The 25,401-nt window shown below is 45.7% G+C and overlaps 2 protein-coding genes across 5 annotated transcripts; both read right to left on the reverse strand.

The window, feature by feature from the left end:
• Nucleotides 1-355: 355 nt before the first annotated feature.
• On the reverse strand, nt 356-6,291 carry LOC101838863 (nucleoside diphosphate kinase B). Of its 2 annotated transcripts, none has more exons than XM_005075827.4 (5): nt 6,132-6,291; nt 5,804-5,933; nt 2,494-2,595; nt 1,413-1,525; nt 356-604 (listed from the first exon to the last, which is right to left on the reverse strand). In XM_005075827.4, the coding sequence occupies exons 2-5, from the start codon at nt 5,927-5,929 to the stop codon at nt 487-489; spliced, it is 459 nt and encodes a 152-aa protein (XP_005075884.1). In that variant the 5' UTR covers nt 5,930-5,933; nt 6,132-6,291; the 3' UTR covers nt 356-486. The 2 variants fall into 2 exon arrangements, with proteins under 2 accessions (XP_005075884.1, XP_021086169.1); XM_021230510.2 differs by having other exon boundaries at nt 5,804-5,936; nt 6,132-6,278.
• Nucleotides 6,292-10,541: 4,250 nt separating this feature from the next.
• LOC106021590 (nucleoside diphosphate kinase A) lies at nt 10,542-19,269 on the reverse strand. 3 transcript variants are annotated; one of them, XM_040749502.1, is made up of 5 exons: nt 19,119-19,269; nt 16,654-16,783; nt 14,851-14,952; nt 12,491-12,603; nt 10,542-10,825 (listed from the first exon to the last, which is right to left on the reverse strand). In XM_040749502.1, the coding sequence occupies exons 2-5, from the start codon at nt 16,777-16,779 to the stop codon at nt 10,708-10,710; spliced, it is 459 nt and encodes a 152-aa protein (XP_040605436.1). In that variant the 5' UTR covers nt 16,780-16,783; nt 19,119-19,269; the 3' UTR covers nt 10,542-10,707. The 3 variants fall into 3 exon arrangements, with proteins under 3 accessions (XP_040605436.1, XP_040605435.1, XP_040605437.1); XM_040749501.1 differs by having other exon boundaries at nt 19,078-19,233; XM_040749503.1 differs by lacking the exon at nt 19,119-19,269 and adding an exon at nt 19,062-19,086.
• Between the last annotated feature and the right edge of the window lie 6,132 nt (nt 19,270-25,401).

Below are 25,401 nucleotides of genomic sequence, written 5' to 3' on the forward strand. Positions count from 1 at the left end.
TTGTTTATTTCTTTAAAAAGTCAGTGTCACACTTTGACTCTCCCCTAGTACCTTCCCTCATAAGTGTCTTGATCTCTAGCTTGTTTCTGAGAAGATTCAGATTATTCATCATAAATAAGACTACTCTTGGGCGGTGGTGGCGCACGCCTTTAATCCCAGCACTCGGGAGGCAGAGGCAGGCGGATCTCTGAGTTTGAGACCATCCTGGTCTACAAGAGCTAGTTCCAGGACAATCTCAAAGCCACAGAGAAACCCTGTCCTGAAAAATAAATAAACAACGCTGCTTTGTTTAATTCCATCATAGTCATGGGACAAAATCACTTTTAGGCCTAGCAAATGAGCACAGGAAACTATCCACTTTCAAAGTTTTTTTTTTTTTTTTAGTCTTTATTGTTTTAGAAAGGATGATCCATTCATTCTGTGGAATGAAGAGCTGTGTCCAGGGATCCATCAGTAATTCGGGAAAGGACCCAGAGTTATTCACCTCTACTCATACACCCAGTCATGTGCACAAGGCTTGTAGTCAATCAGTTCTTCAGGCTTAAACCATAGACTGATCTCTTTTTCTGCACTTTGCACCGAATCACTACCATGAATGATATTCCTTAAAAAAAGAAAGCTCACTTGTTACATCGTTTTAAAGTGCCAGAGTCCATTTAATAGGTAACACCAAAGGGCAGACAGTAATTACATTTCCCTACCCCAGGTATCCCAAAACCAACTGTAGGACTGAGAATGCTGGTCTAGAATGTATGAGGCACTACACTGAACCTTCAATGTAAATAGAACATTTAACTGAAATCCACTAAGAGCACATGGTGGCTTGCAACCATGCTTAACTCAGTTCTAAAGCATCCCATAGTCTCTTCTAACCTCTAGACACAGAGCACACATCATACATGCAAACAAAACACTCCAAAAAAATCTTTAAATGTCATTCCAAAAAAAAAAAAGCTATAAAGGTGCTCAAACAAAAAGCCTTAGACTAAAGTCTTCCCTTCAAGAGTATTTATAGCCCAAGATTGCTACTACTGCCAAAAAAGCATCTTTCTTAAATTACTGAAAAAAGAAGTGGGCAAGCCTCCAAATCAAAGCCAGACAAGAACCAGCCCTAATTTGGGGAAAGTATTTAGTGATAATTTCTACCTTATATTAAGTTCAGGTTTTCCTAAACTTGGGATATGCCCCAAAGGATGTATACTCCACTAAGAGTTAAGTGTTATAAGTGTTATTATGACTAGTGGTGGTAGGACATGCCTTTAATCCCAGCACTTGGGAGGCACAGGCAGGCAGATCTCAGTTCGATCGAGGTCAGCCTGGTCTACAAAGTGAGTTCTAAGACAGCCAGGACTGTTATACAAAGAAACCCTGGGGGGGGGGGGATCGCTCACACACATCACACACACACTTACCTGCCAACCTGGATGCAAAAATCCCCTCGAATTGTGCCTGGCTTAGAATCAGCTGGATTGGTCTCTCCAAGCATCATTCGCCCTGTCTTTACCACATTGAGCCCCTCCCAGACCTTGACAGAAGAAAAGACAATTACTGTTACAGAACCATTAAGGACACTGATTTCTGACATTGTGGTACGATAACCCCAGCAGAGAGCAAGAGCCGATGTTTTAAATTCATTGAACAAGTAGAACATAGGAAAAGACACAACTTGAGGATAAACAGTCACCAAAAAAAAAAAAAAAGGTCAAAGTTTGGGGAAAAATCAGTGATGAGTGGAAGGGCCTCCCTGGGAAAGGGTTAACTGTAAAGGATACTGCAGGGGAAGAAGGAAAGGACAAGTCTAGGAACTGAAAGTACACTTAAACAATTTCAGTGCCTTTTCCTTATACTCTATGTCCCTAGGGGACATCAAAGCCACCCAGAAGACACTGCACCTGTAGTGCAGGGCCAGAGAACTTTTGCATTACAGATTACATACTTAGAAATACTTTTCTAGATCTAGGAAACACTGCAGTCAAAAGGACTTGTCAGACATAGTCAGTGCTTTGAAAACCTAGAGACTTGCCCTAGGCTCTAGCTCTATATAACCCTAGCTGTCCTAGAAAACTCAGCTGGCCTCGAACTCACAGAGATCCCCTGCCTCTGCCTCCCAAGTGCTGGGATTGAAGGCGTGCGCCACCACCGCCACTTATCTTTAGTTATGTGTGTGCACAAACATGCACATGTTTATACTGATGCCTGCAGAGGCATCAGATCCCTGGAGCTGGAGTTACAGGTGGTGGGAGGCTGGGAACCTGACTACAGACCTTTTCAGGAGCAGCATGAGCTCTTACCACTGAACTCTGTCCAGTCCAAGAGATTTTCAGAATCTGATTTCCTTTCCCCTCCCACACACCTAGTTAACTCCTTCCTATCTACAACCCCAGCACGAAAGAGGTAGACAGAGTTCTGGATGAGCCTGGGCCACACAGCAAAAGCCAGTCCCAAAAGAGAGGACAGAGTAATAATTCCCGTTAGTCCCTCACAAATACTCACCATAGCCACCACAGGCCCTGAGTTCATGTACTTCACCAGGCCCGGGAAGAAAGGCCGGTCTTTCAGGTCAATGTAGTGCTGCTTCAGGTGTTCCTCAGAAGCCTGGCAGACAGGATAGATCCCATATTTCAGGTTCTTAATTCCAGGTTTGGTATTTCAGTACATTGAAAAGGTTCCATCCTATGAAACTGACACCATTACAGCAGAAAAATACTATTCTGGCGGTCAGGCAGTAGTGGCGCATGCCTTTAATTCCAGCAGAGGCAGGAGTTCAAGGCCATCCTTACCTACAGAGCTAGTTCCAGGACAGGTTCCAAAGGTACACAGAAAAAACGTGTCTTGGATCCCTCCCCCTCCCCCCCCAAAAAAACCCTTTTGATCATAAAGATACCCTTGAGCTGGGAATGCCTAGCACATGAAAGACCTTGTGTTCACTCTTCAGCACCAGTTTTTTTTTTGGGGGGGGGGTTCGAGACAGGGTTTCTCTGTAGCCCTGGAACTCGCTCTGTAGACCAGGCTGGCCTCGGAACTCAGAGATCCACCTGCCTCTGCCTCCCGAGTGCTGGGATTAAAGGCGTGCACCACCAACACCCAGCCAGCACCAGTCACTAAAAGGAGGATGACTCCATGAGGAATCATGTGAGGATAAAGTGCAGGCTTGTAGACCTCAGTCTGAATCCCCAGAACCTCCCACCCAGAGATGAGAGGTAAAGACAGGAGATTTCCTGGAAGCTCACCAGCCAACTAGCCTGGAATATACAACAATGAACAAGAAACTGTCTCAAACGGAATGGGACAAAACACACATTCACACACCATGCAAAAGACAAAAAAGCCGGGCGTTGGTGGTGCACGCCTTTAATCCCAGTACTCGGGAGGCAGAGGCAGGTGGATCTCTGTGAGTTCGAGGCCAGCCTGGTCTACAAGAGCTAGTTCCAGGACAGCCTCCAAGACAATACAGAGAAACCCTGTCTCAAAAAACCAAAAAAAAAAAAAAAAAGACAAAAAGAGCAAGTGTTTACACAACAAACTCTGCATGTAGCTCATGTCTGTAATCCTAGCACTTGGGAGACTGGCAGGGGTAATCACAAGTTTAAAGCCAGCATGGGACAGAGATCTTGCCTTTAAAAAATAAGACTCAGCCAGGTAGCAGTAGTGTGCCTTTAATCCCAGTACTTGGGAGGCATAGGCAGGCAGATCTCTGTTGAGTTCAAGGCCAGCCTGATCTACAGAACGAGTTCCAGGACAGCCAGGGCTACACAGAAGACTCACATTGTCAGTGATGTTAAGGATATATAACACTAAAGTGGTTTGAGGCAAGATTTCGTGAAGTGCTGGCTGAATGTGTCAGATAATAGATCACCTCCGAGGTTCCCCTGGTCAAGTGAACCTTCAAACATTCCAGATAACAACATTTGGAGCCGGGTGTTGGTGGCACACGCCTTTAATCCCAGCACTAGGAGGCAAAGGCAGGCGGATCTCTGAGTTCAAGGCCAGCCTGGTCTACAGATCCAAGTTCCAGGACAGCCTCCAAAACAATGTATTTCTCTGTAGAGAAACCCTGTCTCGAAAAACCAAAAAGAACAAACATTTGTACCTGGTACCCAGGAAGCCAGAAGATAATGGGTCCCCTGGACCGAGTTAGAAATGGTGTGAGCCACCGTCCAGTGCTGAGAATCAAACCTGTGGCCTCAGCAACAAGTATTCATAACTGCTGAACCATCTCTCCAACTCCACGGAATCCTGTTTGTTCTGTTTTTGAGACATGTTCTCTGTGTAGCCCTGGAACTTGTTATATAGACCAGGCTGGCCTCAAACTCAGAGATCTGCGTGCCTCTGCTCCTGAGAAGCTTTCCTGGTTTGGTTATTTTGTTTGTTTCACGCGCATTGGTGTTTTTGCCTACATGTATGTCTGTATGAGAGTATAGGATCCCCTAGAACTGGAGTTACAGATTTTTTTGTGAGCTGTCATGTGGGTGCTGGGGATTGAACATGGATCCTCTGAAAGAACAGCTAATGCTCTTAACCTCTGAGCCATCCACCTGGCCCCATTGTGTTTTGTTTTTTAATAATTATGTGTATGGGTGTTTTGCCTGCGTGTGTGCATCCTTTGCTTACCTTCTGCCCACAAAGGCCAGAAGAGGGTGCCAGATCCCCAAAACTGGACTTGCAGTTCTGAGCTAACATGTGAGTGATGGAAATTGAACCCATCCTCAAGAAGAGTAAAGTATTTTAACAACTGAGCCTTCTCTCCAGTCCCAAGAACTAAACTGATGCCCTTTGTTAAATTTCAGAAGATATTTATACTTTAAAAGTAACCTTTTGAGCCGGGCATTGGTGGCGCACACCTTTAATCCCAGCACTCGGGAGGCAGAGACAGGCAGATCACTGTGAGTTCGAGACCAGCCTAGTCTACCGAGTGAGTTCCAGGACAGGCTTCAAAACAATACAGAGAAACCCTGTCTTGAAAAACCAAAAAAATAAAAAATAAAAAAAATAAAAGTAACCTTTTAGCCAGGCACTGGTGGTGCATGCCTTTATCCCAGCAATCAGGAGACAGAGGCAGGCGGATCTGTGAGTTCGAAGCCAATGTGGTCTACAGAGAGTTCCAGGGCAGCCAGGACTACTTCGGAAAAACGGGAGGGGGGGGGACAGGTAAGCCCTTTTTTTTTCCTTTTTAGTCTGGGTGTCAGGGTGTGTTAGCCAAGGGTGACCCTTAACGTCTGATCCTCTTATCTCCACCGTCCAAGTGCTGAGATTATAGTACCTGCCACTACGCCCGACTGTTTATGTGGGGCTGGGGATCCAGTTGAAGCCCTCATGTATGGTACTCACTATACTAAATGAACTATACCTTCAGCTCTCCAACTCCATGGAGGGATTAATCCTTAACACCTCTATGATCCCAAAGTTTCCGCTAAAGCACCAAAAGATTGCAAGACTGTACATTGTGGGCCTCAGGCTGTCGCCACTCCTTGCTGCCCCAGAAGACACACAAGAAGAGTGGAGACCCTTTGCTAGACGGACAGGACCTGGACAGATCCAGGACACTCAGCCAGAGAGAAGCCAGGCCTGAATCACGTTACCTCCGCTTAACCTTCCCAAGGGCATCTGTCCTCCCGGGCCTGGGAAGGGGCCAGCCGGCCACCACCGTCTATGAGGGGCGGAGGTCAAAAGGATTCTCCTGGGAGCGAAATCAGCCAAGAAGCCTGACTCCAACTCCAAAAGGCGACCTGGACAAACCACTGGCCAAGGGGCAAAACACCAAGGACCCAACAACAGAAGGGTAGGGAAGGCTAGGGGCAGTTACCCGAAGGAACTTCATGGCCACTAGGCGGAACCCCTTCTGCTCGAAACGCTTGATGATCTCTCCCACCAGGCCACGCTGCACGCCATCTGGCTTGATGGCAATGAAGGTACGCTCGAGGTTGGCCATGGTCCTGCTGGGGCAAGAAGAGTAGTCGAACAGGCCCGGCCAAACCAACCCGGCCCAGGAGGCCACGTGGGCTCCCGCCGCCGCCGCTGCGGAGGACACGTGGCTTTCCGGGCACTTCTTCCCCACCCAAGAAGCCCAGGAAGGGGACCGTGGTAGCCTGAGGAGGGGAGATGTTGGGGTGGAGAGTGCATCCCAGCCTTACCGAAAGTCGACTGGTCCGCTGGTGCCTGCGTTGAGCGATGGGAGCTGAGACCTGAGCGACCACCGGCCGGAGAGGGGGAAAAGGAGGAGGGGCGCAGGGCGGGACAAGGGACGCCACACCCCGAAGAACCCGCTGCCCAACCCGGGACGCTCAGCCGGTCTAATCTGCCAGTAGTCTCTGTCCCCGCCCAGCAGCCCGCGGTGCACGCTTTTGCCTGGCAAGGCTTCTGAGACTGAGAGGCAGGAAGTGATTTGTTCCCCACCCAAGTATTGCGTTTTGCCTAGTACAAGCTCCAACACCAGGGGCCTCATAATGGTACTGAATTCTTTTGGTGGTGGTGGTGGTGATAGCGGTGTGTGTGTGTGCGTGTGTGTGTGTGTGTGTGTGTGTTTCGAGACAGATCTCTATGTAGCTTTGGACCCTGTGGTGATGGCGGGGTGTGTGTGTGTGTGTGCGTGTGTGTGCGTGTGTGTGTGTGTGTGTGTGTGTGTGTGTGTGTGTGTGTGTGTGTGTTTCGAGACAGATCTCTATGTAGCTTTGGACCCTGTCCTGGAACTCGCTCTACCAGGCTGGCTGGACTCGAACTCCGATCCACCTGTCTCTGCCTCGGCCTCTCTACTTCTCTGCCTCTGCCGGCATTGAAGACATGTGCCACCACCACCACCGCCCGGCTTGGTCCTTAATTCTTTATCACTGGAGTCATCTTCATTCACTCCTCCCTAGGGCACCAGCACCCAGCAGCACTCTCACCACCCTAGGGTACCCCAAGTCCTTCCCACTCTGAAAATCAACCCTCTATTCCTTCCCCTCTGCTTCAGTTCTTAGCAATCCAAATGACAGCTTCCCTAGGAGCCAAGTCTGTCCCTCAGCCCCTCCTCAGAAGGCCATCTGTTCAAGTCTGTGTCTCAGAAGGACTTTCCAGTTCCTAAGGTAACCCATACCTTTTGACACCAGGATCTACCCCCTCCTGTTTGTCTCCCACCTACCTTTCCAGCTTCCATCAGCCATCCTGTTCCCACCTAGACACTGGGCTCGCTGCCCACCCAGCACAACCCGCTTCTTCGTGAGCCACTCCTGGCAAGCCTAGAGTTTCCAAAAGTTGACTGCCTGCCTGTGCTTCAGAAAGAATTCAAGGCCTGCCTGGACAATTTGCTTCAAAAGAAGCAAAGCCAGGTGTGATAGATGACAGATACCCTGTAACTCTAGGTAGGAGGAGCAGGAGTTCAAGGACAGCCACTGCTACACAGTTCAAAGTCAGCCTGGTCTATATCTCAAAATACACAAAAGGTGTCAGAGAGAGATGGGTTAGCAGTTAAGAGCACTTGCTGCTCTTTCAAAGAACTGAGTTCAGCACCCAGCACCCACGCAGGTAACTCACAACTGTAACTCCAGTTCCAGGGGATCTGCTGCCTCTCATCTCCGAGTCCAAGTGCCCTCCAGCAACACACACACACACACACACACACACACCTACATGTAAACAATAGTAAACAGGAGTGGCAGCAGATGCTTTCATGGCTTGGTCTACAAAGTGAGTTCCAGGGTAGCTAGGGCTGTTACACAGAGAAACCCTGCCTCGACAAACCAAAAAATTAAAAATAAAACTTTAAGCTAGGCAGTGGTTGCACACAACTTTAATTCTAGCACTTGGGAGGCAGGGGCAAGCAGGTCTGTGTGAGGCCAGCCTAGTCCACAGAGAGTTCCAGAACAGCCAGGGTTACACAGAGAAACCTTGCCTTGAAAAACCAAAAAAGTAAGTAAACCTTTGAGAAATATGTACATGAGGGGCTGAAGACGGAGTTCTTTTAGGACTTGCATGGCATACACAAGGCCCTGGGTTTGACCCTTAGCACCACATAACCTAGGTACGGTGGTGCATCCTTGGCAACCCTGGAATTAGAGACCAGCTGAACTACATGAGGACGGGGAGGACTTAAAATTGAGCTCTGTGGTAGGCCCACCAGTGTAACGTGCACAAGGCCTTAAGTATTCCAAACAGATTCTATACTCTGAGAAGTCCTGCCAGTCAGCTTGCAGACACTCCTCACCTCTCGTCCTCTTTGCAAACCACCGGCACCCTAAAGGTCCCCACCCGTGTCACTGCTTCATTTCTGTGTCCAGAGGGAAATAATAGATAGAACCAGCTGCTTCTTCTCCCAGTGGGATTAGAGCTCACGCTGGGGCCTTGAACATCCCCAGTAAGAGGTTTAGAGTGTTGCCCAAAACACTGAGCCCAGCCCAGATGAGTCAAAATGTCTAAAACCCTCCTCCAACTCCATTCCATCACCTCTGGCTAAGGAGCTGCTCACCTGGACATCTTTTTGCTTTCTGACCATTAAGATGAATGATTATACTCTAAAGTCCCTTCATACAGGCTTTGTACTGGGCACCCTGGCCTACATTCTTTTTTTTTTTTTTTTTTTCTGATTCCCAAGGAGTGCTATGTTTCAGGAACCAGCTAGCCCTTCTCTCATGTTCTCTTTGACACCAATACAGCCTCAGATAGGAGGCTCTCTCAGAGTCTGCTAACCTCAGAACTGAGGTTAATCATGGTGGCTCATTATTAAGTAATCAAGTGGATAATTAATAACCTCATCACCATCCCATCCCAGACCTCAGTTAACAGAGCATCAGCCTAGGATCACTGGCAATGATTGGCACCAGTCCCCTTTCTGGGGCCATTTCCTTCACTGTTTACCTGGTTGGTCTGCTGGTTAGTTTTTTGAGATAATCTCACTGCGTAGTCCTGGCTGGACTACACCAGTCTGGCCTCAAGCTTGCTGCAATCCTCCTGCCTCTTCCTCCTAAATGCTAGGATTATAGGCATGTAACACCAGGGTCTGGTTTTGGAGCTACCAAATGTCAACTGTCCTGAGTCTGGAAATTCACTGAATGTATCTGTGCGGAATATTCTTTCAAGATGTGTTACATTCATTTGTGCTGTGGGACATTTGTTTAACGGTGAAAAGATGTGTTGCCTTCTTTTATGTTGCATTTAACTTCGCCTGACTAAAACACGATTGGTTTTTTGGTTGTTTTTATTTTTTTTGGTTTTTTCGAGACAGGGTTTCTCTGTGGCTTTGGAAGCTGTCCTGGAACTCACTTTGTAGACCAGGCTGGCCTTGAACTCACAGAGATCCGCCTGCCTCTGCCTCCCAAGTGCTGGGATTAAAGGCGTGCGCCACCAACACCCAGCTAAGGCCGGGCATTTATAAGAAAGAAAACGACTCTGTGTGATTTATTTGGGAGCTGTGTGGTAGGCCACCAAAGAGCCAAAGAGTAAAAAAACCAACTACAGTATCTATCTACCATTTACCCCTTAGTGAGGTCACATACCTCCCTACCCTGTAATAGTAGTCTCTACCACTTCATATGACACCAACTGATGATCCATCCCAGGCTTACAGAAGACATGGCTTTTCTTTTTTGAGGGTAGCTACAACTTCTCACAATTCCCTCTTTCTTTTTGGTTTTTCAAGACAGGGTTTCTCTGTGTAGCCCTGGCTGTCCTGGAACTCACTCTGTAGACCCAGGCTGGACTCGAACTCTGCCTCCCAAGTACTGGTACTAAAGGCGTCTGCCACCACACCCAGCTACAATTCCCCATCCCTTCTGAGAACCTTTGAACAAGATGGGCATTTTCCATTTTTCACTTTTTTTTTTAAAGATAAATTCTTGTATAGTCCAGGCTGGCCTCAAACTATAAAGCTGAGGGTAACTTTGAACCTCTGATCCTATCTCCTGAGTGATGGGATTACAGTGTTACTATGCCCAGTTATGTAGTGATGGATAGAACGCAAGGCTTCATGCATATCACACAAGCATTCTCTCTACCAACTAAGCTACTTCCCCAGTTTCAGGGGTGGGGGATTCCTGTTTTCATTTTTTGAGGCAGAGTCTCAATATGTAGACTACACTGAACTTGAAGTCAGAGATCCAAGTGCCAGAATTAAAAGGCCTGCTCCACCACACCCAGTTGTTTTGATTTGACAAGGTTTCACTCTGTAGTCCAGGCTGGCCTGGAACTTATAATCCTCCTACCTCTGTCTCCTGAGTGTTGGGATTACAGGCCTGAGCTAACATGCTTGAGTTGGCATCTTTATTTCTGATGAATCCTCTGTCCGCAGCCCAGTTTTATGGACCTCACACAGACATTCCTCACTGGCTCACTGCCAAGAGTGAATAGGGGTGCAGCGGATAAGAAGAAAGATAGGCAAAGAAATATCTGTGCGTCCCAGGACGGTGGCTCAAACCACAAGGACAACCAAGAGTCTCTATGTGTGTGTGAGGTCAATGTAAGTAATTTGCATACTATTTACATCCTGTCAGTTCAGCTTACCCAGGAGCCTGAGGAGGAAGTAAGGCATGCAAAATCATACAGCAATACAAAGTAGCTAGCTGACCCAATACTGGAGATGAAACACTTTAATCAACCAGTGGCACTTAACACTGCACAGGAAGTCACAGCTCCCAGAGGTTCCTTCCAGGTCAAAGGAAGTTCCCGGAATTCTAGAGTTGCTGGTCCCTTGCCTGTAAGAACAGGGGTAAGCAGAGGGGGAAAGCAGGTGCCCTCCTGTCACTCATAGATCCAGTTTTGTGCACAGCTCTTGTAATCCACCAGCTCCTCAGGCTTAAACCACAAGCCGATCTCCTTCTCTGCACTCTCCACAGAATCGCTGCCGTGAATGATGTTCCTGGGTGGGGAGAGATACTGCATCATTACCAAAACCAGAAAGATGAACTTGCCCACAGTCCCCTGTATTCCCACTGCTGAGACCAGAAAGCCATGGCAGCAGAAAAGCCAGAGTGCCTTGTACTTCAGAACACGTCAAAAGAAAAACATCATAGAATGACTTCCTGTAAGTGACCCTCCCAGAAACCCTGACAGAAGAGTGTGAGTCTTCAGAAAGGTTTTGGCCAGACTCTACATTTAAGAAAGGTATAGGCAATGGAATGAAGACAAGCAAACACAGGGGGGCCTCCAAATCAGCCTCCACCTTCAGAGGCAGGAAGACAAAACTCCCATTTAAAAGTGACCTGAGCCAAGAAGTGGTAGCTCAAGCCTTTAATCCCAGCACTCAGGAAGCAGAGGCAGGAGAATCTCTGAGTTCGAGGCCAGCCTGGTCTATAGATAGAGTTCCAAGACAGCCAGGGCTACACAGAGAAATCCTGTCTCAAAAAGTAAAAAGAAAGAAAGAAAAGAGACAAAGAAGAGACAGAAAGAGAAAGAAAAAGGAAAAAGGAAAGAGAAAGAAAGGAAGGAAGGAAGGAAGGAAGGAAGGAGAAAGAAAAGACTATTCAGGAATTCAAGGATAGCCATTTTGAGGCCAGCTAGCATACTTAAGACATTGTCTCAAAAGCAACTAAACTTCCCTGATGGTGGTGGCGCACGCCTTTTTTTTTTTTTTTTTTTTTTTTTTTTGGTTTTTTCGAGACAGGGTTTCTCTGTGGCTTTGGAGGCTGTCCTGGAACTCACTTGGTAGTCCAGGCTGGTCTCGAACTCACAGAGATCCGCCTGCCTCTGCCTCCCGAGTGCTGGGATTAAAGGCGTGCGCCACCAACGCCCGGCGGCGCACGCCTTTAATCCCAGCATTGGGAAGGCAGAGGCAGACAGAACTCTGTGAGTTCAAGGCCAGTCTGGCCTACAGAACTAGTTCCAGGACAGCAAGGCTACACAGAGAAACCCTATCTCAAAATATCAAAAACCAAACAAACAAAACAACTGAGATGACTTTAAGAACTGGCTAGGCCTCCAGAGAACCTGGGTTTAGTTCCCACCATCCACATGAGGCTCACAGTTAATCTGTAACTCCAGTTTTGGGGGATCCAATGCATTGTTCAAGCCTCCTTGGGCACCAAGAAATATACAGGCAACTATCCATATACATGAAGAAAAAGTAAAAAATAAAATAAGTAGCTGGGCGTTGGTGGTGCACGCCTTTAATCCCAGCACTCGGGAGGCACAGGCAGGTGGATCTCTGTGAGTTCGAGGCCAGGCTGGTCTGACAGCCTCCAAAACAATACAGAGAAACCCTGTCTCGTAAAACCAAAAAAAAAAAAGTTAAAATAAATAGGGGGCTGGAGAGATGACTCTGTGGTTGAAAGCACTGGCTGTTCTTCCAGAGTTCAATTCCCAGCAACCACAAGGTGGCTCACAATCATCTGTAGTGAGAGCTGGTGCCTTCTTTTGACCTGCAGGCATACATGCAGGCAAAACACCGTATACATAATAAATAATCTTTAAAATAAAAATAAATTGGCCTGCAGATGGTATCATGTCCATTTCTAGCCTCAAAGGTTCAAATTCTTATAGCAACTAACTTGGATTTTGGAAAAAGGTGAAGAACACCGATTCTTACCTGCCAACTTGGATGCAAAAGTCTCCTCGAATGGTCCCAGGTTTAGAGTCTGCAGGGTTGGTCTCTCCAAGCATCACCCGGCCTGTCTTCACAACATTCAACCCCTCCCATACCTCCAAGGACAAGAGAAGACACAGTCAAGGAAGAAAAACTCAGTAGAAAACCTGCCATCTAGTGATTCCAAACAAAAGAAAAAGGCACCAGAATTGGGTCCTCTCATTCACTGGACAGAATGCCTACTTGTTCCAGGACTAGGGATGCTGGTCACCCTGCCCCTACTCTTATCCTCCCCAGATTCATTCATGTGACAGCCTTTTTAAATGCTAAATATTGCCACTGAGGTAATCCCACCACACCAGAGGTAGAGTCAGGTAAAGCCAGCCTGGTCTATAAAGCCAGCCTGGTCTACATAAGAGAGTGAGTCCCAGGTTACAGCCAGGGCTATGTAGAAAGACCCTGTGTTGGAGACCCCAAGATGTTGGAGATGCCAGAGTCATGGGAGACCTGCCAAGAAAAGCTGCGTAAGAATTGTGGAACCGGCTCAGGAGCTAAGTCCTGAGTCAATAAAACTGAAAGGAGTAGGAGATCTGAAGAGTGCTTTGACATGAGACATGGACACACAGTTTGGAGTTTGCCCTCCCAGTTTTAGGTCTTGATTTGGTCCAGAGTATTTCCTCACTGTGCTGCTCCCTTTTGGAATGGTAATATATATTTTGTGTCATTTTATGTTGGAAGTTGGTTATTTGCTTTTTTTAGTTTGATTATATAGGGGGTTAAAATTAAGAGAATGCCATGAGTCTACAGAGAAACAACTTTTAAACAGTGCTGATACTGTGATAGACTGTGGAGACATTTGAAGTTGGACTGAATGCATTTTTGCATTATGATATAGCTATAAGCCTAAAGGGACCAGGAAATGGAATGTGGTAGTTTGAATAATGGCTCCCATAGGCCCATATATTTGAATACTTAGTCATAAGCTAAACTAATGCTTAGCACTAGTTAAGAAGGATTAGGAAGTGTGTCACCAGGGTGGGCTTTGAGGTTTCTTTTCCCCCCTTTTTTTTATTCTACCTCTGAAATAGTTTCTTCTTTTCTTCCTTTCTTTCTTTTTTTTTTTTATTTATTATATATACAGTGCTCTGCCTGCATGCCAGAAGAGGGCACCAGATCTCATCATAGATGGTTGTGAACAACCATGTGGTTGCTGGAAATTGTGCTCAGAACCTCTGGAATATCAGGCAGTGCTCTTAACCCCTGAACCATCTCTCCAGCCCTGGGCTTTGAGGTTTCAAAGGCTCAATCCAAGTCCAATGGCTCACTCTTCCTGATGCCTTCAGATCCAGATGTAGAACGCTCAGCTACTTCTCCAGCACCAGTCTGCCTGCACGCCACCATGCTGCCTGCCCCGATGATAATGGACTAACACATTGAAACTATGAGCAAGCCCCCAATTAAATGCTTTCTTTTATAAGAGTTGCTGGGGTCATGGTGTCTCTTCACAGCTAAAGAACAGCAACTAAGGCAGACCCTGTCTCAAAAAGTCAAAACAGCCAGGCGTTGGTGGCGCACGCCTTTAATCCCAGCACTCGGGAGGCAGAGGCAGGCGGATCTCTGTGAGTTCGAGGCCAGGCTGGACCGACAGCCTCCAAAACAATACAGAGAAACCCTGTCTTGTAAAAAAAAAAAAAAAAAAAAAACCAAAGTTCTGTTTGGTACAGTGATGCAAGTCTGTAATCCTAATACACTGTAAATAGGAGAATCAAAAGTTCCAAGCCAGCACTCAGGAGGCAGAGGCAGGCAGATCCCTGTGAGTTCGAGACCAGCCTGGACTACCAAGTGAGTTCCAGGCCAGCCTCCAAACCCACAGAGAAACCCTGTCTCGAAAAACCAAAAAAAAAAAAAAAAAAAAAAAAAAAAAGTTCCAAGCCAGCCTGAACTATTTGAGGCTAGCCTGAGCTACATAATGAATTATAAGATACAGGCTGGGATACATACTAAGATAAACCATTTTCAGAAAGAAAGAATGAAAACAAGGCACTTGGCATAAATATAGCAAGCTCATTCTTGAATAAGTATATGGTATGGTACTGTAATAAACCAAGCTCCCTCTGTTCCATGGGAATTCAATCAAGCAGATCTCTCCTGATTTCTTCCAGTCCTGGGTCTTCAGCTTGGCAAGCAAATGTAAACTTTTTTTGGTGCGTCAGAGAGCCAATTCTCATCCTAACCGGCTATCCCACTAGCCTGTTTCCTCTGCAACAAAGAGAGTCTGGCACCCAGCACAGGAAATGCAACACTCACTCTGTTCTATACCCAAATGAGTCATTCCCATCAACATCCCACACAGAAATACTCACCATGGCAACCACTGGTCCTGAATGCATGTATTTCACCAGGCCAGTAAAGAAGGGACGGTCCTTCAAGTCGATGTAGTGCTCCTTGAGAAGGTCCTCTGAAGCCTGTCAAAGGACGGACAGTGAGAACTGGCCCCAGGCCGTTAAGAATCAGCAAGCTAGTTTCTCCTCCATTCTTCCTGATGTCTGAACCATGAGCTCACAGCTAGCGGGGCCATTATAACTAGATTCATCCTCTACCCTACCAGAGGGGAGCAGTGACAGGGCTATACAGAGAAACCCTGTCTTGAAACAACAACAAAAAGAACCCACTATTAGAAAGGAAAAGTAACAATTCAATGGCTCTTTGTTCCCAGAAAATACCTCAACTAAAATGTTAGATGGAAACAAGGAAGGTAGTCTGTATTAGAGGAGCATTAAACTGAACCTGGCCATCTCCCAGAGACACCTGACATGTATTCAAAGGATATAAAGGCCCACTGCAATGACTGTGTAATTTCCAGATGTACCTTCCTCTAAACTACCTACATACAGCAATAAATAATTTTGCTAAAGAAAGGAGAGATGGCTCAGTGGTTAAAAGCATTGATTGTTCATCAAGAAGACCCAGGTTCAATTCCCAGCATCCACATGGCATTTTTACAACCATCTGCAATCAGTTCTGAGGGATTCAACGCCTTTGGACTTCCACAGGCACCAGCTACACAAGCCATGCACAAACATACATGCAGGCAAAACACCCATATACATAAAAGCTTTTAAATTAAAAAAAAGGGGGGGGAGGGTAAGTATCCTATAACCCCAGCACTCAGGAGTCAGAAGCAGGAAGATCAAGGAATTCAAAGTCATCCTCAGTTGCATAGTGAATTTGAGTCCAGCCTTGGAAACATAAGAACCTATCTCAGCAAGGAGGGATGGAGGGAGGGAGGGAGGGAGGGAGGGAGGAGGGGGAGGAGGAGGAGGAGGAGGAGGAGGAGGAGGAGGAGGAGGAGGAGGAGGAGGAGTGGTTAAAAGCTCTTGCTGCTCTTGCAGAGGTCCTGAGTTTGGTTCCTACACCCATATCAGGTGGCTCACAACCATTTATAACTCCAGTTCCAGGGGCTCTGATACCATCTCCTGGCCTCCACATTCACCTGCACATATATGGTGCACATTACACACGAGCAGGCACACAGACATACACATAAATACAAATTAAAAAAAAAAAAAACAGTGTATCTGAGCACAGTAGTACATACCTTTAATCCCAACATTCTGGAAGGAGAGGCCAACCAATCCTTGGTATTTACTGGAATATTGTTATTTGAGTGGATGATTTATGCACAGAATCCCAGGACTCAGAAAGGAGGCTCACCAAGAGTATTAGAACTGTTTCCTTTCTCTGTTCTGTCAGGAGCGCCCCACAAGCCAAATTGCAGCTTTCCCCACAAAGCCCCATGTATCATGCCTGATTCATGCTAGGCACTATCAGGTAGTAATTAGTAAAGCATGGGGGTGGAAGGATAGTTTCTAGAATTATCCGTTTAGGAGGCTAGAGACCAAGAACTCCAAAACACCCAGAGCTGAGTCAGAAATTACAGTTCTGCAGCAATATGTGGAATTCTACAAAGTTGGGGGAAAGACAGACTATTTTTGAAAGCCCCAAATGATCTGGTTTGTTCCAAGCTTCAGCCAACATGCTTAGTCACTGAGAGGACACCCTACCATGGAGAAGTCTAGACAGGAAACAAAGCAAACACAGAAGTTACTCTGCAACATTCTACTATATTCCAAAGAACCAAAACAGGAAATGTAAGATCCACTCACCTGCATAAATTTCAGGCCAACAAGGCGGAACCCCTTCTGTTCAAAACGCTTAATGATCTCGCCCACCAGCCCCCGCTGGACCCCATCAGGCTTGATGGCAATGAAGGTGCGCTCGCTGTTGGCCATGGTCCTGGAGAGATAAGCGGGGAATGAAACAGGACAGAATCTCTACCCTCATCATGATCCTTCTCAATCAGATTACTCTCTCCTAAAACTGGATTTAATATATTATGTCTACTTTAAGTCTCTCCAGTAAAATCCCAATCCCTGCCCAGCTAACTGGGATCAATGAATTTTGATCCTAAAGTAGCGAAGGGCTCAAAAGAAGAAATGTAATTTCTATTTCACTTGATTTCATAAGTTCCTATTGAGCTTCTGTGTACTTGATACTCTGATAGAACTAAAAAGGGAAATGTAAAACTAAAACATACCAGGGACTAGAGAGATGGCTCAGAGGTTAAGAGCACTGAGTGCTCTTCTAGAGGTCCTGAGTTCAATTCCCAGCAACCACATGGTGGTTTACAACCATCTATAATTCAATCTGATGACCTCTTCTGGTATGTAGGCAGAACACTGTATATGTAATAAATAAATCTGTAAAAAACATACCAAAAAGACATCCCTTTTTTTCATAATACCAGGTAGGGGAAACTGCAATGATATGGTTTTCCTACTGAAAGTTATATCTGATTCAACACAGTGTGGCCTACAGCATTAGAACCCACAAGAATTTTAGAGACTATGTCATAACAACCATCTTCATTATACAAAGAATGTGATTTCCCAGCCCTATGCAGTTTGGGATACACCTTAAGATGTAATGAGGAAAACCAAGCCTGAGGATACATGCCAATAATCCCACCACTAGGAAGGCTAAGGCAAAAGGACAAAGGATTCCAGGCTAGCCTGGGCAACCTAAGACCCTGACTCAAAAAAGAAAAAAGTGGGATGAAAACAGAACTGAGTGTAGTGGGCGAGGCGTGGTAGCCCACGTCAGTGATCCCAACCTGAACTGAGCTACATAAGACTTCAAAAACCAACAAAGAAGATACAATGACTATACGCCATCGTAGATGGGGAGGGACGCATAGGCCCAAGGCCTTACCCCTGCCTGAGTGGGTATCATCTTCTTCAGAGATACAGCCATGGGTAAACTGCTCCAGCAATTAATTAACTCCTCCACCCATGACCCTCTCTCTCTCTCTCTCTCTCTCTCTCTCTCTCTCTCTCTCTCTCTCTCTCTCTCTCTCTCACACACACACACACACACACACACACACACACACACACACACACACAAAACAAACATAAAAAAAACCATAAGAGGTGAAGGTAGGAGGTGACTCCCTGGGAAGAAGTTCAACAGATTGTAATGGGGGGGGGTGACTATTACATGCATGTATAAAATTGTCAGAGAACAAAGGACAAGAAAATTGAAGGTTCATTAGTAAGAACAGCAATTAACATTTATTAAACTATATACTGGGGGAAAGTGCAATGAATATTCAATGAACGGTGGCTTATGATACCCACAGCACAATTCCTAACATGGGACATCATCACTGAAGGAAGACACCTGGAGAGCATCATTCCAGAACCTTCCATTTTCAGGGAACACAATCCCACAAGATGAAAGGCGACTCCACCTTGAAAGACAATACCTAAGAGAATAGAGACACCGGCTCCTGACTCTGGCTGTCTAAACGTGAGTTAACCTCTAATTTTATACCTTGAGACCTTGAGAATGGAGCCTGACTCAGCTAGACGGTTCAGTGGGCAAAGGTTTTTGTACCACAAACCTGAGTTTGATCCCTCGGGCCCATTCCACAAAGTTGTCTTCTGGTGTTCACATGTGTGCTAAGGCATGCATGCAAACGAACATACAATAAATAATACATAATCTTTTAATGATCATTTCCGTTGGTGCCTTCCTCCCCTCTCCCACCTCCCCGGTCTGTGACCTGCATAAAGAGTTATCTACTCCAGCCCCTGCTTTGATTCCAAGTCACAGGACCTCGAAGGCAATAGGAGCAAAGAGGATGCCTTCAACGGCCAATCATGCCTTCCAAAGACAGACAGAACCTGCAGACTAGCTGGAGAATCTCTGAAGGAATGTGGAGCAAGCATAGAATCCTAAGAAACGGCCTACTATAACAGAAACAGCCCCCATGAAAAGCTCTACACACACACACACACACACACACACACACACACACACACACACACTCGTGTCACTGGGAGGAGAGTGAGGCACAGCCCTGCCGGCGCAGTGGGACAGGAACTGCGGCCACGGACAAAGGCGAGCCTACGTGTCAAGTGGACAGGTCTGCACCTGTCCACAGTCGAGGCTGCGGTCTTCCTGAACGCCTCTCAGAGAATGCACCCCTTTCTCTTTATTTAGCACTCACCTCCCACTCCGCTTACCTAGGCCCTCAACGTTCCCTCAGCACTCGAACCCCTCTCACCCCTTCAGAAGCCAGGTCTCTCTTACTCCGGCTGCACCGGAAACGCGCCCTGGTCTCACGTGGTTCCGAGCAGCTGCTCGCACGGAACCTTTTCGTGCAGTTCTGATTCAGGAGAGCCCTTTCCGTGGAACACCGCCAGCCCCACGCTTCCTCCAGTGAGTAGGATGTCATTCTAGGGGGCACTCTTTCCAGGATTTAACTTCCGGCACTGGGTGTGGTTTTTGTTTTTGTCGACCCCCCCTCCCCCGCCGCCTCCCCAGCTTTTCCCGCTGGCGGCCATCTTTTGTTCCCATCCTACTGTCCTGTGACTCACTTCCTCCGTTCCCGAGAAAATTTGGTTTCCCGGGAGGTGGCGCTCACACTGCACGGAGTAAAACTAAAGCCCCAGTAGAACCGTCGCTCCCTTTCCCCTTCGTCCTGTCAAGCAACAAATGTGCTAAAAAACTATGTGCCCAGCAGGCCCTGTTCTAGAACCCAGGGATAAAGCAATAAGCTCACTTGAGGCTTCTGGAAATTGATAGAGAATACACGGTGTTATGTAAGTGCTGTGAAGAAAGAACAGAGCAGAGAAGAAAAATAAGGTTGAGAAATCTCTGCAGAAGTGAAACCAAATAGATTTACATGAAGTGTAGTTATAATCACCAAGCCTATTATTAGAGAGCAGAGAACTATAGTGAGCCCTGGATGGTAGGAAACTTAGTAGGAGAATTTTTTTTTTTGTTGTAGGAGGATTTTTTTATTATTATTATTGTTTTTTCCGAGACAAGGTCTCGCTATGTAAACCCGGCTGGTCTCTAACTCACAGATATCCACCTGCCTCTGCCTCCTATATACTAGGATTAAAGGCGTCACGTCCAGTGTTATTTGTGATTACTTATATGTTCTCGTGTATGAAATGGTCAGAGGGTGGGGTAGTTTAAATGTAATTGCCCCCCCCATAAGCTCATAGGGAGTAGCACTATTCGGAGGTGTGGCTTTGTTGGAGTGGTTAGAGAAAGTGTGTCACTATAGAGGGGCTTTGAGGTTTCCTATGCCTAGGATACCACCTACTACCTGTCAACTTCCTGTTGCCTTCAGATCAAGGGGTAGCCAGCACTAAGTCTGCCTGTACACCGCCATGTTCCCTGCCTTGATGATAATGGACTGAATCTCTGAACTGTAAGACACCACCTTAATTAAATGTTTTCCTTTATAAGAGTTACGGTGGAAGCCAAGCATTGGTGGCGTATGCTTTTAATACCAGCACTCGGGAGGCAGAGGCAGGCATATCTCTGTGAGTTCCAGGCAAGAGTTATGGTGGCCATGGTGTCTCTTCACAGCAATAGACACCCAAACAAAGATAAAGAGTTGTCAGATCCCCAGGAGCTTCAGTTACAAACAGCTGTAAGTAATCTGATGTGGGTGCTGGGAATAAAACTCAGGTTCTCTGCAATAACAGTAGGTGTTCTATAGCCATAAGGAAATCCTGCCACCATGCCTAACCTAGCAAGCTTTGGTTTAGGTTTTGTTTGGTAGGTTAGATAGTTAATTACAGGTTTTGTTTATTTGTGGTTTGTTTGGAAATAGAGCCTCATGTAGCTCAGACTGACCTCATTTTTTTTTTGTTTTTTGTTTTTTGTTTTTCGAGACAGGGTTTCTCTGTGGCTTTGGAGGCTGTCCTGGAACTCGTTTGGTAGTCCAGGCTGGTCTCGAACTCACAGAGATCCGCCTGCCTCTGCCTCCCGAGTGCTGGGATTAAAGGCGTGCGCCACCAACGCCCGGCAACCTCATTTATTTTGTAGCTAGACTATTTCTGCATGTTGACTGTGATAGCAATTGTACACATGTAACAAAATTTTAAGAAATCAAAAATACATGACATAAAAGAGCAAAAGGAACACTGTGGTGGGCAGAATTCTTGTGGGTAACGAGAATGACAGTTTTCTGGATTTGTTTATGTTTTGCTTTGGTTTGGTGTTGAGAGAAGCCTTTTCCTTGCCAGCAGCTTTGGTTTTTCCCCACCAGTCTGCCGCGTTGTAGTCCCCAAATAACACACAAGACGGTGTATTAATTATGAAGCTGTTGGCGTTGCTTGTTTTATACTGGCTAGCTCTGACTTAAGTATTTACCCCATAAGTGTTTTGTTTTTTTTTTTTTTTTTTGGTTTTTTTTTTTTCGAGACAGGGTTTCTTTGTAGCTTTGGAGGCTGTCCTGGAACTCACTTTGTAGACCAGGCTGGCCTCGAACTCACAGAGATCCGCCTGCCTCTGCCTCCCGAGTGCTGGGATTAAAGGCGTGCGCCACCAACTCCCGGCTACCCCATAATTGTAATTCTAAGTATTTCTCTTACTGGAGAAAAGGTTTGGACTTCTTACCCTTATGGCAGCTACATCTTGACTCCCTGTGTTTCTCCTTCCCAGAGTCCTCCTCGACTCCTAGTCCCATCTGTCTTGCTTCCCTATTGGCCAACAATGCTTTATTGACATATACAGAGGACTTTCCCATCAGTTTGGTTTGGGTTTTTGTTTTCCTTGTTGTTTGGAGGTAGTTCTCTATATAGATTTAATGTGCTATATAGCCCAGGATAGCCCACAGCTTACAGAAGTTCTACCTTAGCTCCCCAAATTCTGGGATTATAAGCATGAGACACCATGTCCAGCTTAATTCCTTGGTTTTAAGTTTTGTTATTGTTGTTGTTTGTTGTTTGAGACAGTTTGTCTTATAGCCCAGGTTGGCCTTAAAGTTACTAGATAACCAAAATAACGTTGAACTTCAATGTTCCTGCATCTTCTTCCCAAATGCAGGGATTGTAGGTGTCTGCCACACACCTAGCTTCTGTGGTGCTAGGGATCTAAGGACAGGGGATCCTGGACTATATAAAATAGAGAAAGTAAGCTGAGCACAAAAAAGCATGCATTTGTCGTTCTGCTTCTTGACTGTGGGTGCAATCAGCTCCTTCAAGGTCCTGCTGCTATGACTTCTCTGCTGTTTTGGACTGTGACTTGGAACTAGGAGTGTATGCGTGTGCACACGAACACACAAGCACACACACACACACACACACACACCAACTTTGTCTCTTAAGTTGTCTTTTTTAAGGGCATTCAGTTGGAATAACAGAAACAAAAATTAATATACCTTGTATGTGTTGGTTACTTTTAGGTTGCCAAGATAAGACATCATGACCAAAGTATCATATAAAATATTTATAAAATATTTAGCTTGGGCGGGCCAGGGGAGCAGGGAAGGGAGAGGGAACTGGCATTGACATGTGAAGCAAGCTTGTTTTTTTTTTTTTTTTTTTTTTTTTTTGGTTTTTTGAGACAGGGTTTCTCTGTGGCTTTGGAAGCTGTCCTGGAACTCACTTTGTAGACCAGGCTGGCCTCGAAGCAAGCTTGTTTTTAATTTAAATAAAAATATTTAGCTTGGGGCTCACTGTGGTAGAGGGTTAGAGTCTGTGACCATCATGGTGGGAAGCATAGCAGCAGGCAGGCAGATGAGACGCAGGAGCAGAAGCTGAGAGCTCACATATTGATCTGCAAGTAGGAGGGAGACAGCTAGCTGGGAATGGCATGAGCTTTTGGAATCTCAGAGCCCACCGCCAATGACACATCTCCAACAAGGCCACAGCTCCAAATCCTTCCTGAACAGTTCCACTTGGGGACCACACATTCAGATACATGAGCCTATGAAGGGCCGTTCTCCTTCAGTCCACCACATTGTCTCAACGGCAACCACACAACAGCAGCAACAAAGCAAGCACAGTCCTTTAATCCCAGCTATTGGCAGAAACAAAAGAACCACAAGTTCAAGGCACGCCAGTGCTCCCAACTGACTTTAAGACAATCCAGTCAATTTTGTGAGACAGTTTCAAAATAAAAAGGACAAAGACAACCAGGGATGTAAACTCAGTAGCAGAGCACTTGCGTAGCCTGCCCAAGCCTGTAGGTTCAGTCACCAGTACAACAAAATACTCTTTATTTTTCTTTTTTTGTTTTGTTTGTGTTTTCAAGACAGGGTCTCTCTGTGTAACAGCCCTGGTTGTGCTGGAACTCACTCTATAAACCAGGCTGACCTCCAACTCAGAAATCCACCTGTCCCTACCTCTGAGTGCTGGGATTAAAGGTGTGCAACACTACCTCGGCCACCACCACCAGCAGCCAGCTACTCTAATTTTTCTTTACAATGTTTTGTCTTGAAAACTTTTCTGTGGCACAAGTGAACATCCTGATCAAATCTAAGTAGAGGTCTCTGAGGAGAATTGCTCAGGCTACTCAACCGAAATTGAGTGCTATCTCCCTCTGCCAGTGGCAGAATAAGAAAAATTAGTTGAAACTAAGGTAGTAATCCAAGGGACAAAGATGGTTTGCAAACAGTACTGATACAAGTAGTTTCAGGATATATATTTGCATCAAGCCCCTGTCTTTGTGATAGTCAAGATGTAGAACATGGGCCAGGCAATGGTAGTACATGACTTTAATCCCAAAACTCAGGAAGCAGAGAAAGACAGTTCTCTGAGTTCAAGGTGAGCTGTATCTAAGGAGTTAATTTCAGTACTGCCAGGGTTACACAGAAAAACTCTGTCATGAAAAACAAAACAAAACAAACTGGATATAGAACATGAGCAAAAGAAGCAACCAATGAGGACTTCCTGGGATCTTTGGTTTGGGTTTTGTTTTTGTTTATTTTTTTTCCATTTCCATTTTTTAAAAAGAGGGTTTGCATGATTGTAGTTAGTTGTCTTGTTGTTATTTGTTTAATCTTTGGGCGCCCACCAACCAACTCCCAAGTAAATACACAGAGATTTATTTTTACATATGAATGTCCAAGCTTTAGCTTGTCTTGTTTCTTGCCAGCTTCTCTAACTTAAGTTATCTTGTTTCTCTTTAACTTTGTTTTGCCTTTGGGCTTTTTACGTTTCTCTATTCTGTTATATATTTCTTTCCTTCTTACTACGTGTCTAGCCCCTGGCATCCTCCTCTCCTCCTTTTCTTGCTTCTCCATCCTTTTCCTCCCCTCCCCAGCCTAGATTCATTCTCTCTGCCTGGCAGCCCTGTCTAGCCCTCTTCTGCCTACCTGTTGACTGTTCAGCTCTTTATTAGACCAATAAGGTGCTTTAGGTAGGCTAAGTGACACAGTTTACAGAGTTAAACAAATACAGCATAGAAGAATGCAACACATCTTTGCATCATTAAACAAATATTCTACTGCATAAATGAATGTAACACATCTTAAACTAATGTTCCATAACACATGATAGTGCACATATATAATTCCAGTACCTTAAGCAGAAGGACCAGGAGTTCAAAGTCATCCTCAGCTAAAATAGTGAGTTCAAGGTAATTCTGGGATCCATAAGACCCTGTCTCAAAAAAAACAAAACAAAATAAAATCACCTTTTTAATGGTTGGTATGGACTTGTGCTTTTCCAATATGTGTACAAAAAGATCACCTGGACATTTGCTAAAACTCAGGTCCCATTCTGCTGGTTGATAGGGGGGCGGTTTGGGGGCGGTTTCGAGACAGGATTTCTCTGTATTGTTTTGGAGGCTGTCCTGAAATTCACTCAGTAGACCAGACTGACCTCGAACTCACAGAGATCCCACCTGCCTCTGCCTCCTGAGTGCTGGAATTAAAAGTATGTTCCACCACAGTCCGGCTTTTGTTTAAAAAAAAAAACCTTTAAGTACATTTGGAGTGGAGGGACATGTGCCTTGACATGTGTATCAGAGACCAGAGGACAATTTGAAGGAGCCCATTTGACCCTTCCACGTTGTGGATTCTAGGGTCAGACTGAGATTTTCAGGCTTGGCAACAAGAGCCTTTACCTACTGAGCCATCTCACTGGCTTGTTTTGTTTTTCAGCCAGGTTCTTTTAACGTGAGGATTTAAGTAAGCTTTACTAGGAGTTGGGAGGCAGACGCTAAGGTCTCCTGTCTTCCTGGAAGCATGTTTATGCTTCCAGGACTTGTATGCTTATATGACTCTCCCCTCACTGTCCTAGCACTGCACAACCTACAGGGCCTTCTCCAGGTAAATGTTCTATGACCCAAGTCAGAAAATGCCAAGAATTTAAAAGTAAAAGAAACGTTTTTGACTGTAGTATTAGTGAGGGTTCTCTAAAGGAACAGAACTGATAGAATTCTGCAGATGATTTATTTGAGTGACTTACAGGCTGTAGCCCACCTAGTGCAACGAAGGCCAGGAATCTGGTAGTTGTTCAGTCCAAGAGGCTGGATGTCTTAGTTGGTTTTCAGTCTATATTGGAATCAGAAGTACATTCTCATACCAGTGAAGGAATGCC

The sequence above is a fragment of the Mesocricetus auratus genome, unplaced genomic scaffold (genome assembly GCF_017639785.1).
Source record: "Mesocricetus auratus isolate SY011 unplaced genomic scaffold, BCM_Maur_2.0 Super-Scaffold_100007, whole genome shotgun sequence".
Taxonomy (NCBI): domain Eukaryota; kingdom Metazoa; phylum Chordata; class Mammalia; order Rodentia; family Cricetidae; genus Mesocricetus; species Mesocricetus auratus.

Coding starts and splice junctions, on each gene's coding strand:
- LOC101838863 (XM_005075827.4), bottom strand. CDS start 5,929: ATGGCCAACCTCGAGCGTACCTTCATTGCCATCAAGCCAGATGGCGTG. Junction 2,596..5,803: donor TGGCCATGAAGTTCCTTCGG/GTAACTGCCCCT, acceptor CCTGTCTGCCAG/GCTTCTGAGGAACACCTGAA. Junction 605..1,412: donor TTTTGCATCCAGGTTGGCAG/GTAAGTGTGTGT, acceptor TCTTTTTTTAAG/GAATATCATTCATGGTAGTG.
- LOC106021590 (XM_040749502.1), bottom strand. CDS start 16,779: ATGGCCAACAGCGAGCGCACCTTCATTGCCATCAAGCCTGATGGGGTC. Junction 12,604..14,850: donor CAGGACCAGTGGTTGCCATG/GTGAGTATTTCT, acceptor TTGTCCTTGGAG/GTATGGGAGGGGTTGAATGT. Junction 10,826..12,490: donor TTTTGCATCCAAGTTGGCAG/GTAAGAATCGGT, acceptor CTCCCCACCCAG/GAACATCATTCACGGCAGCG.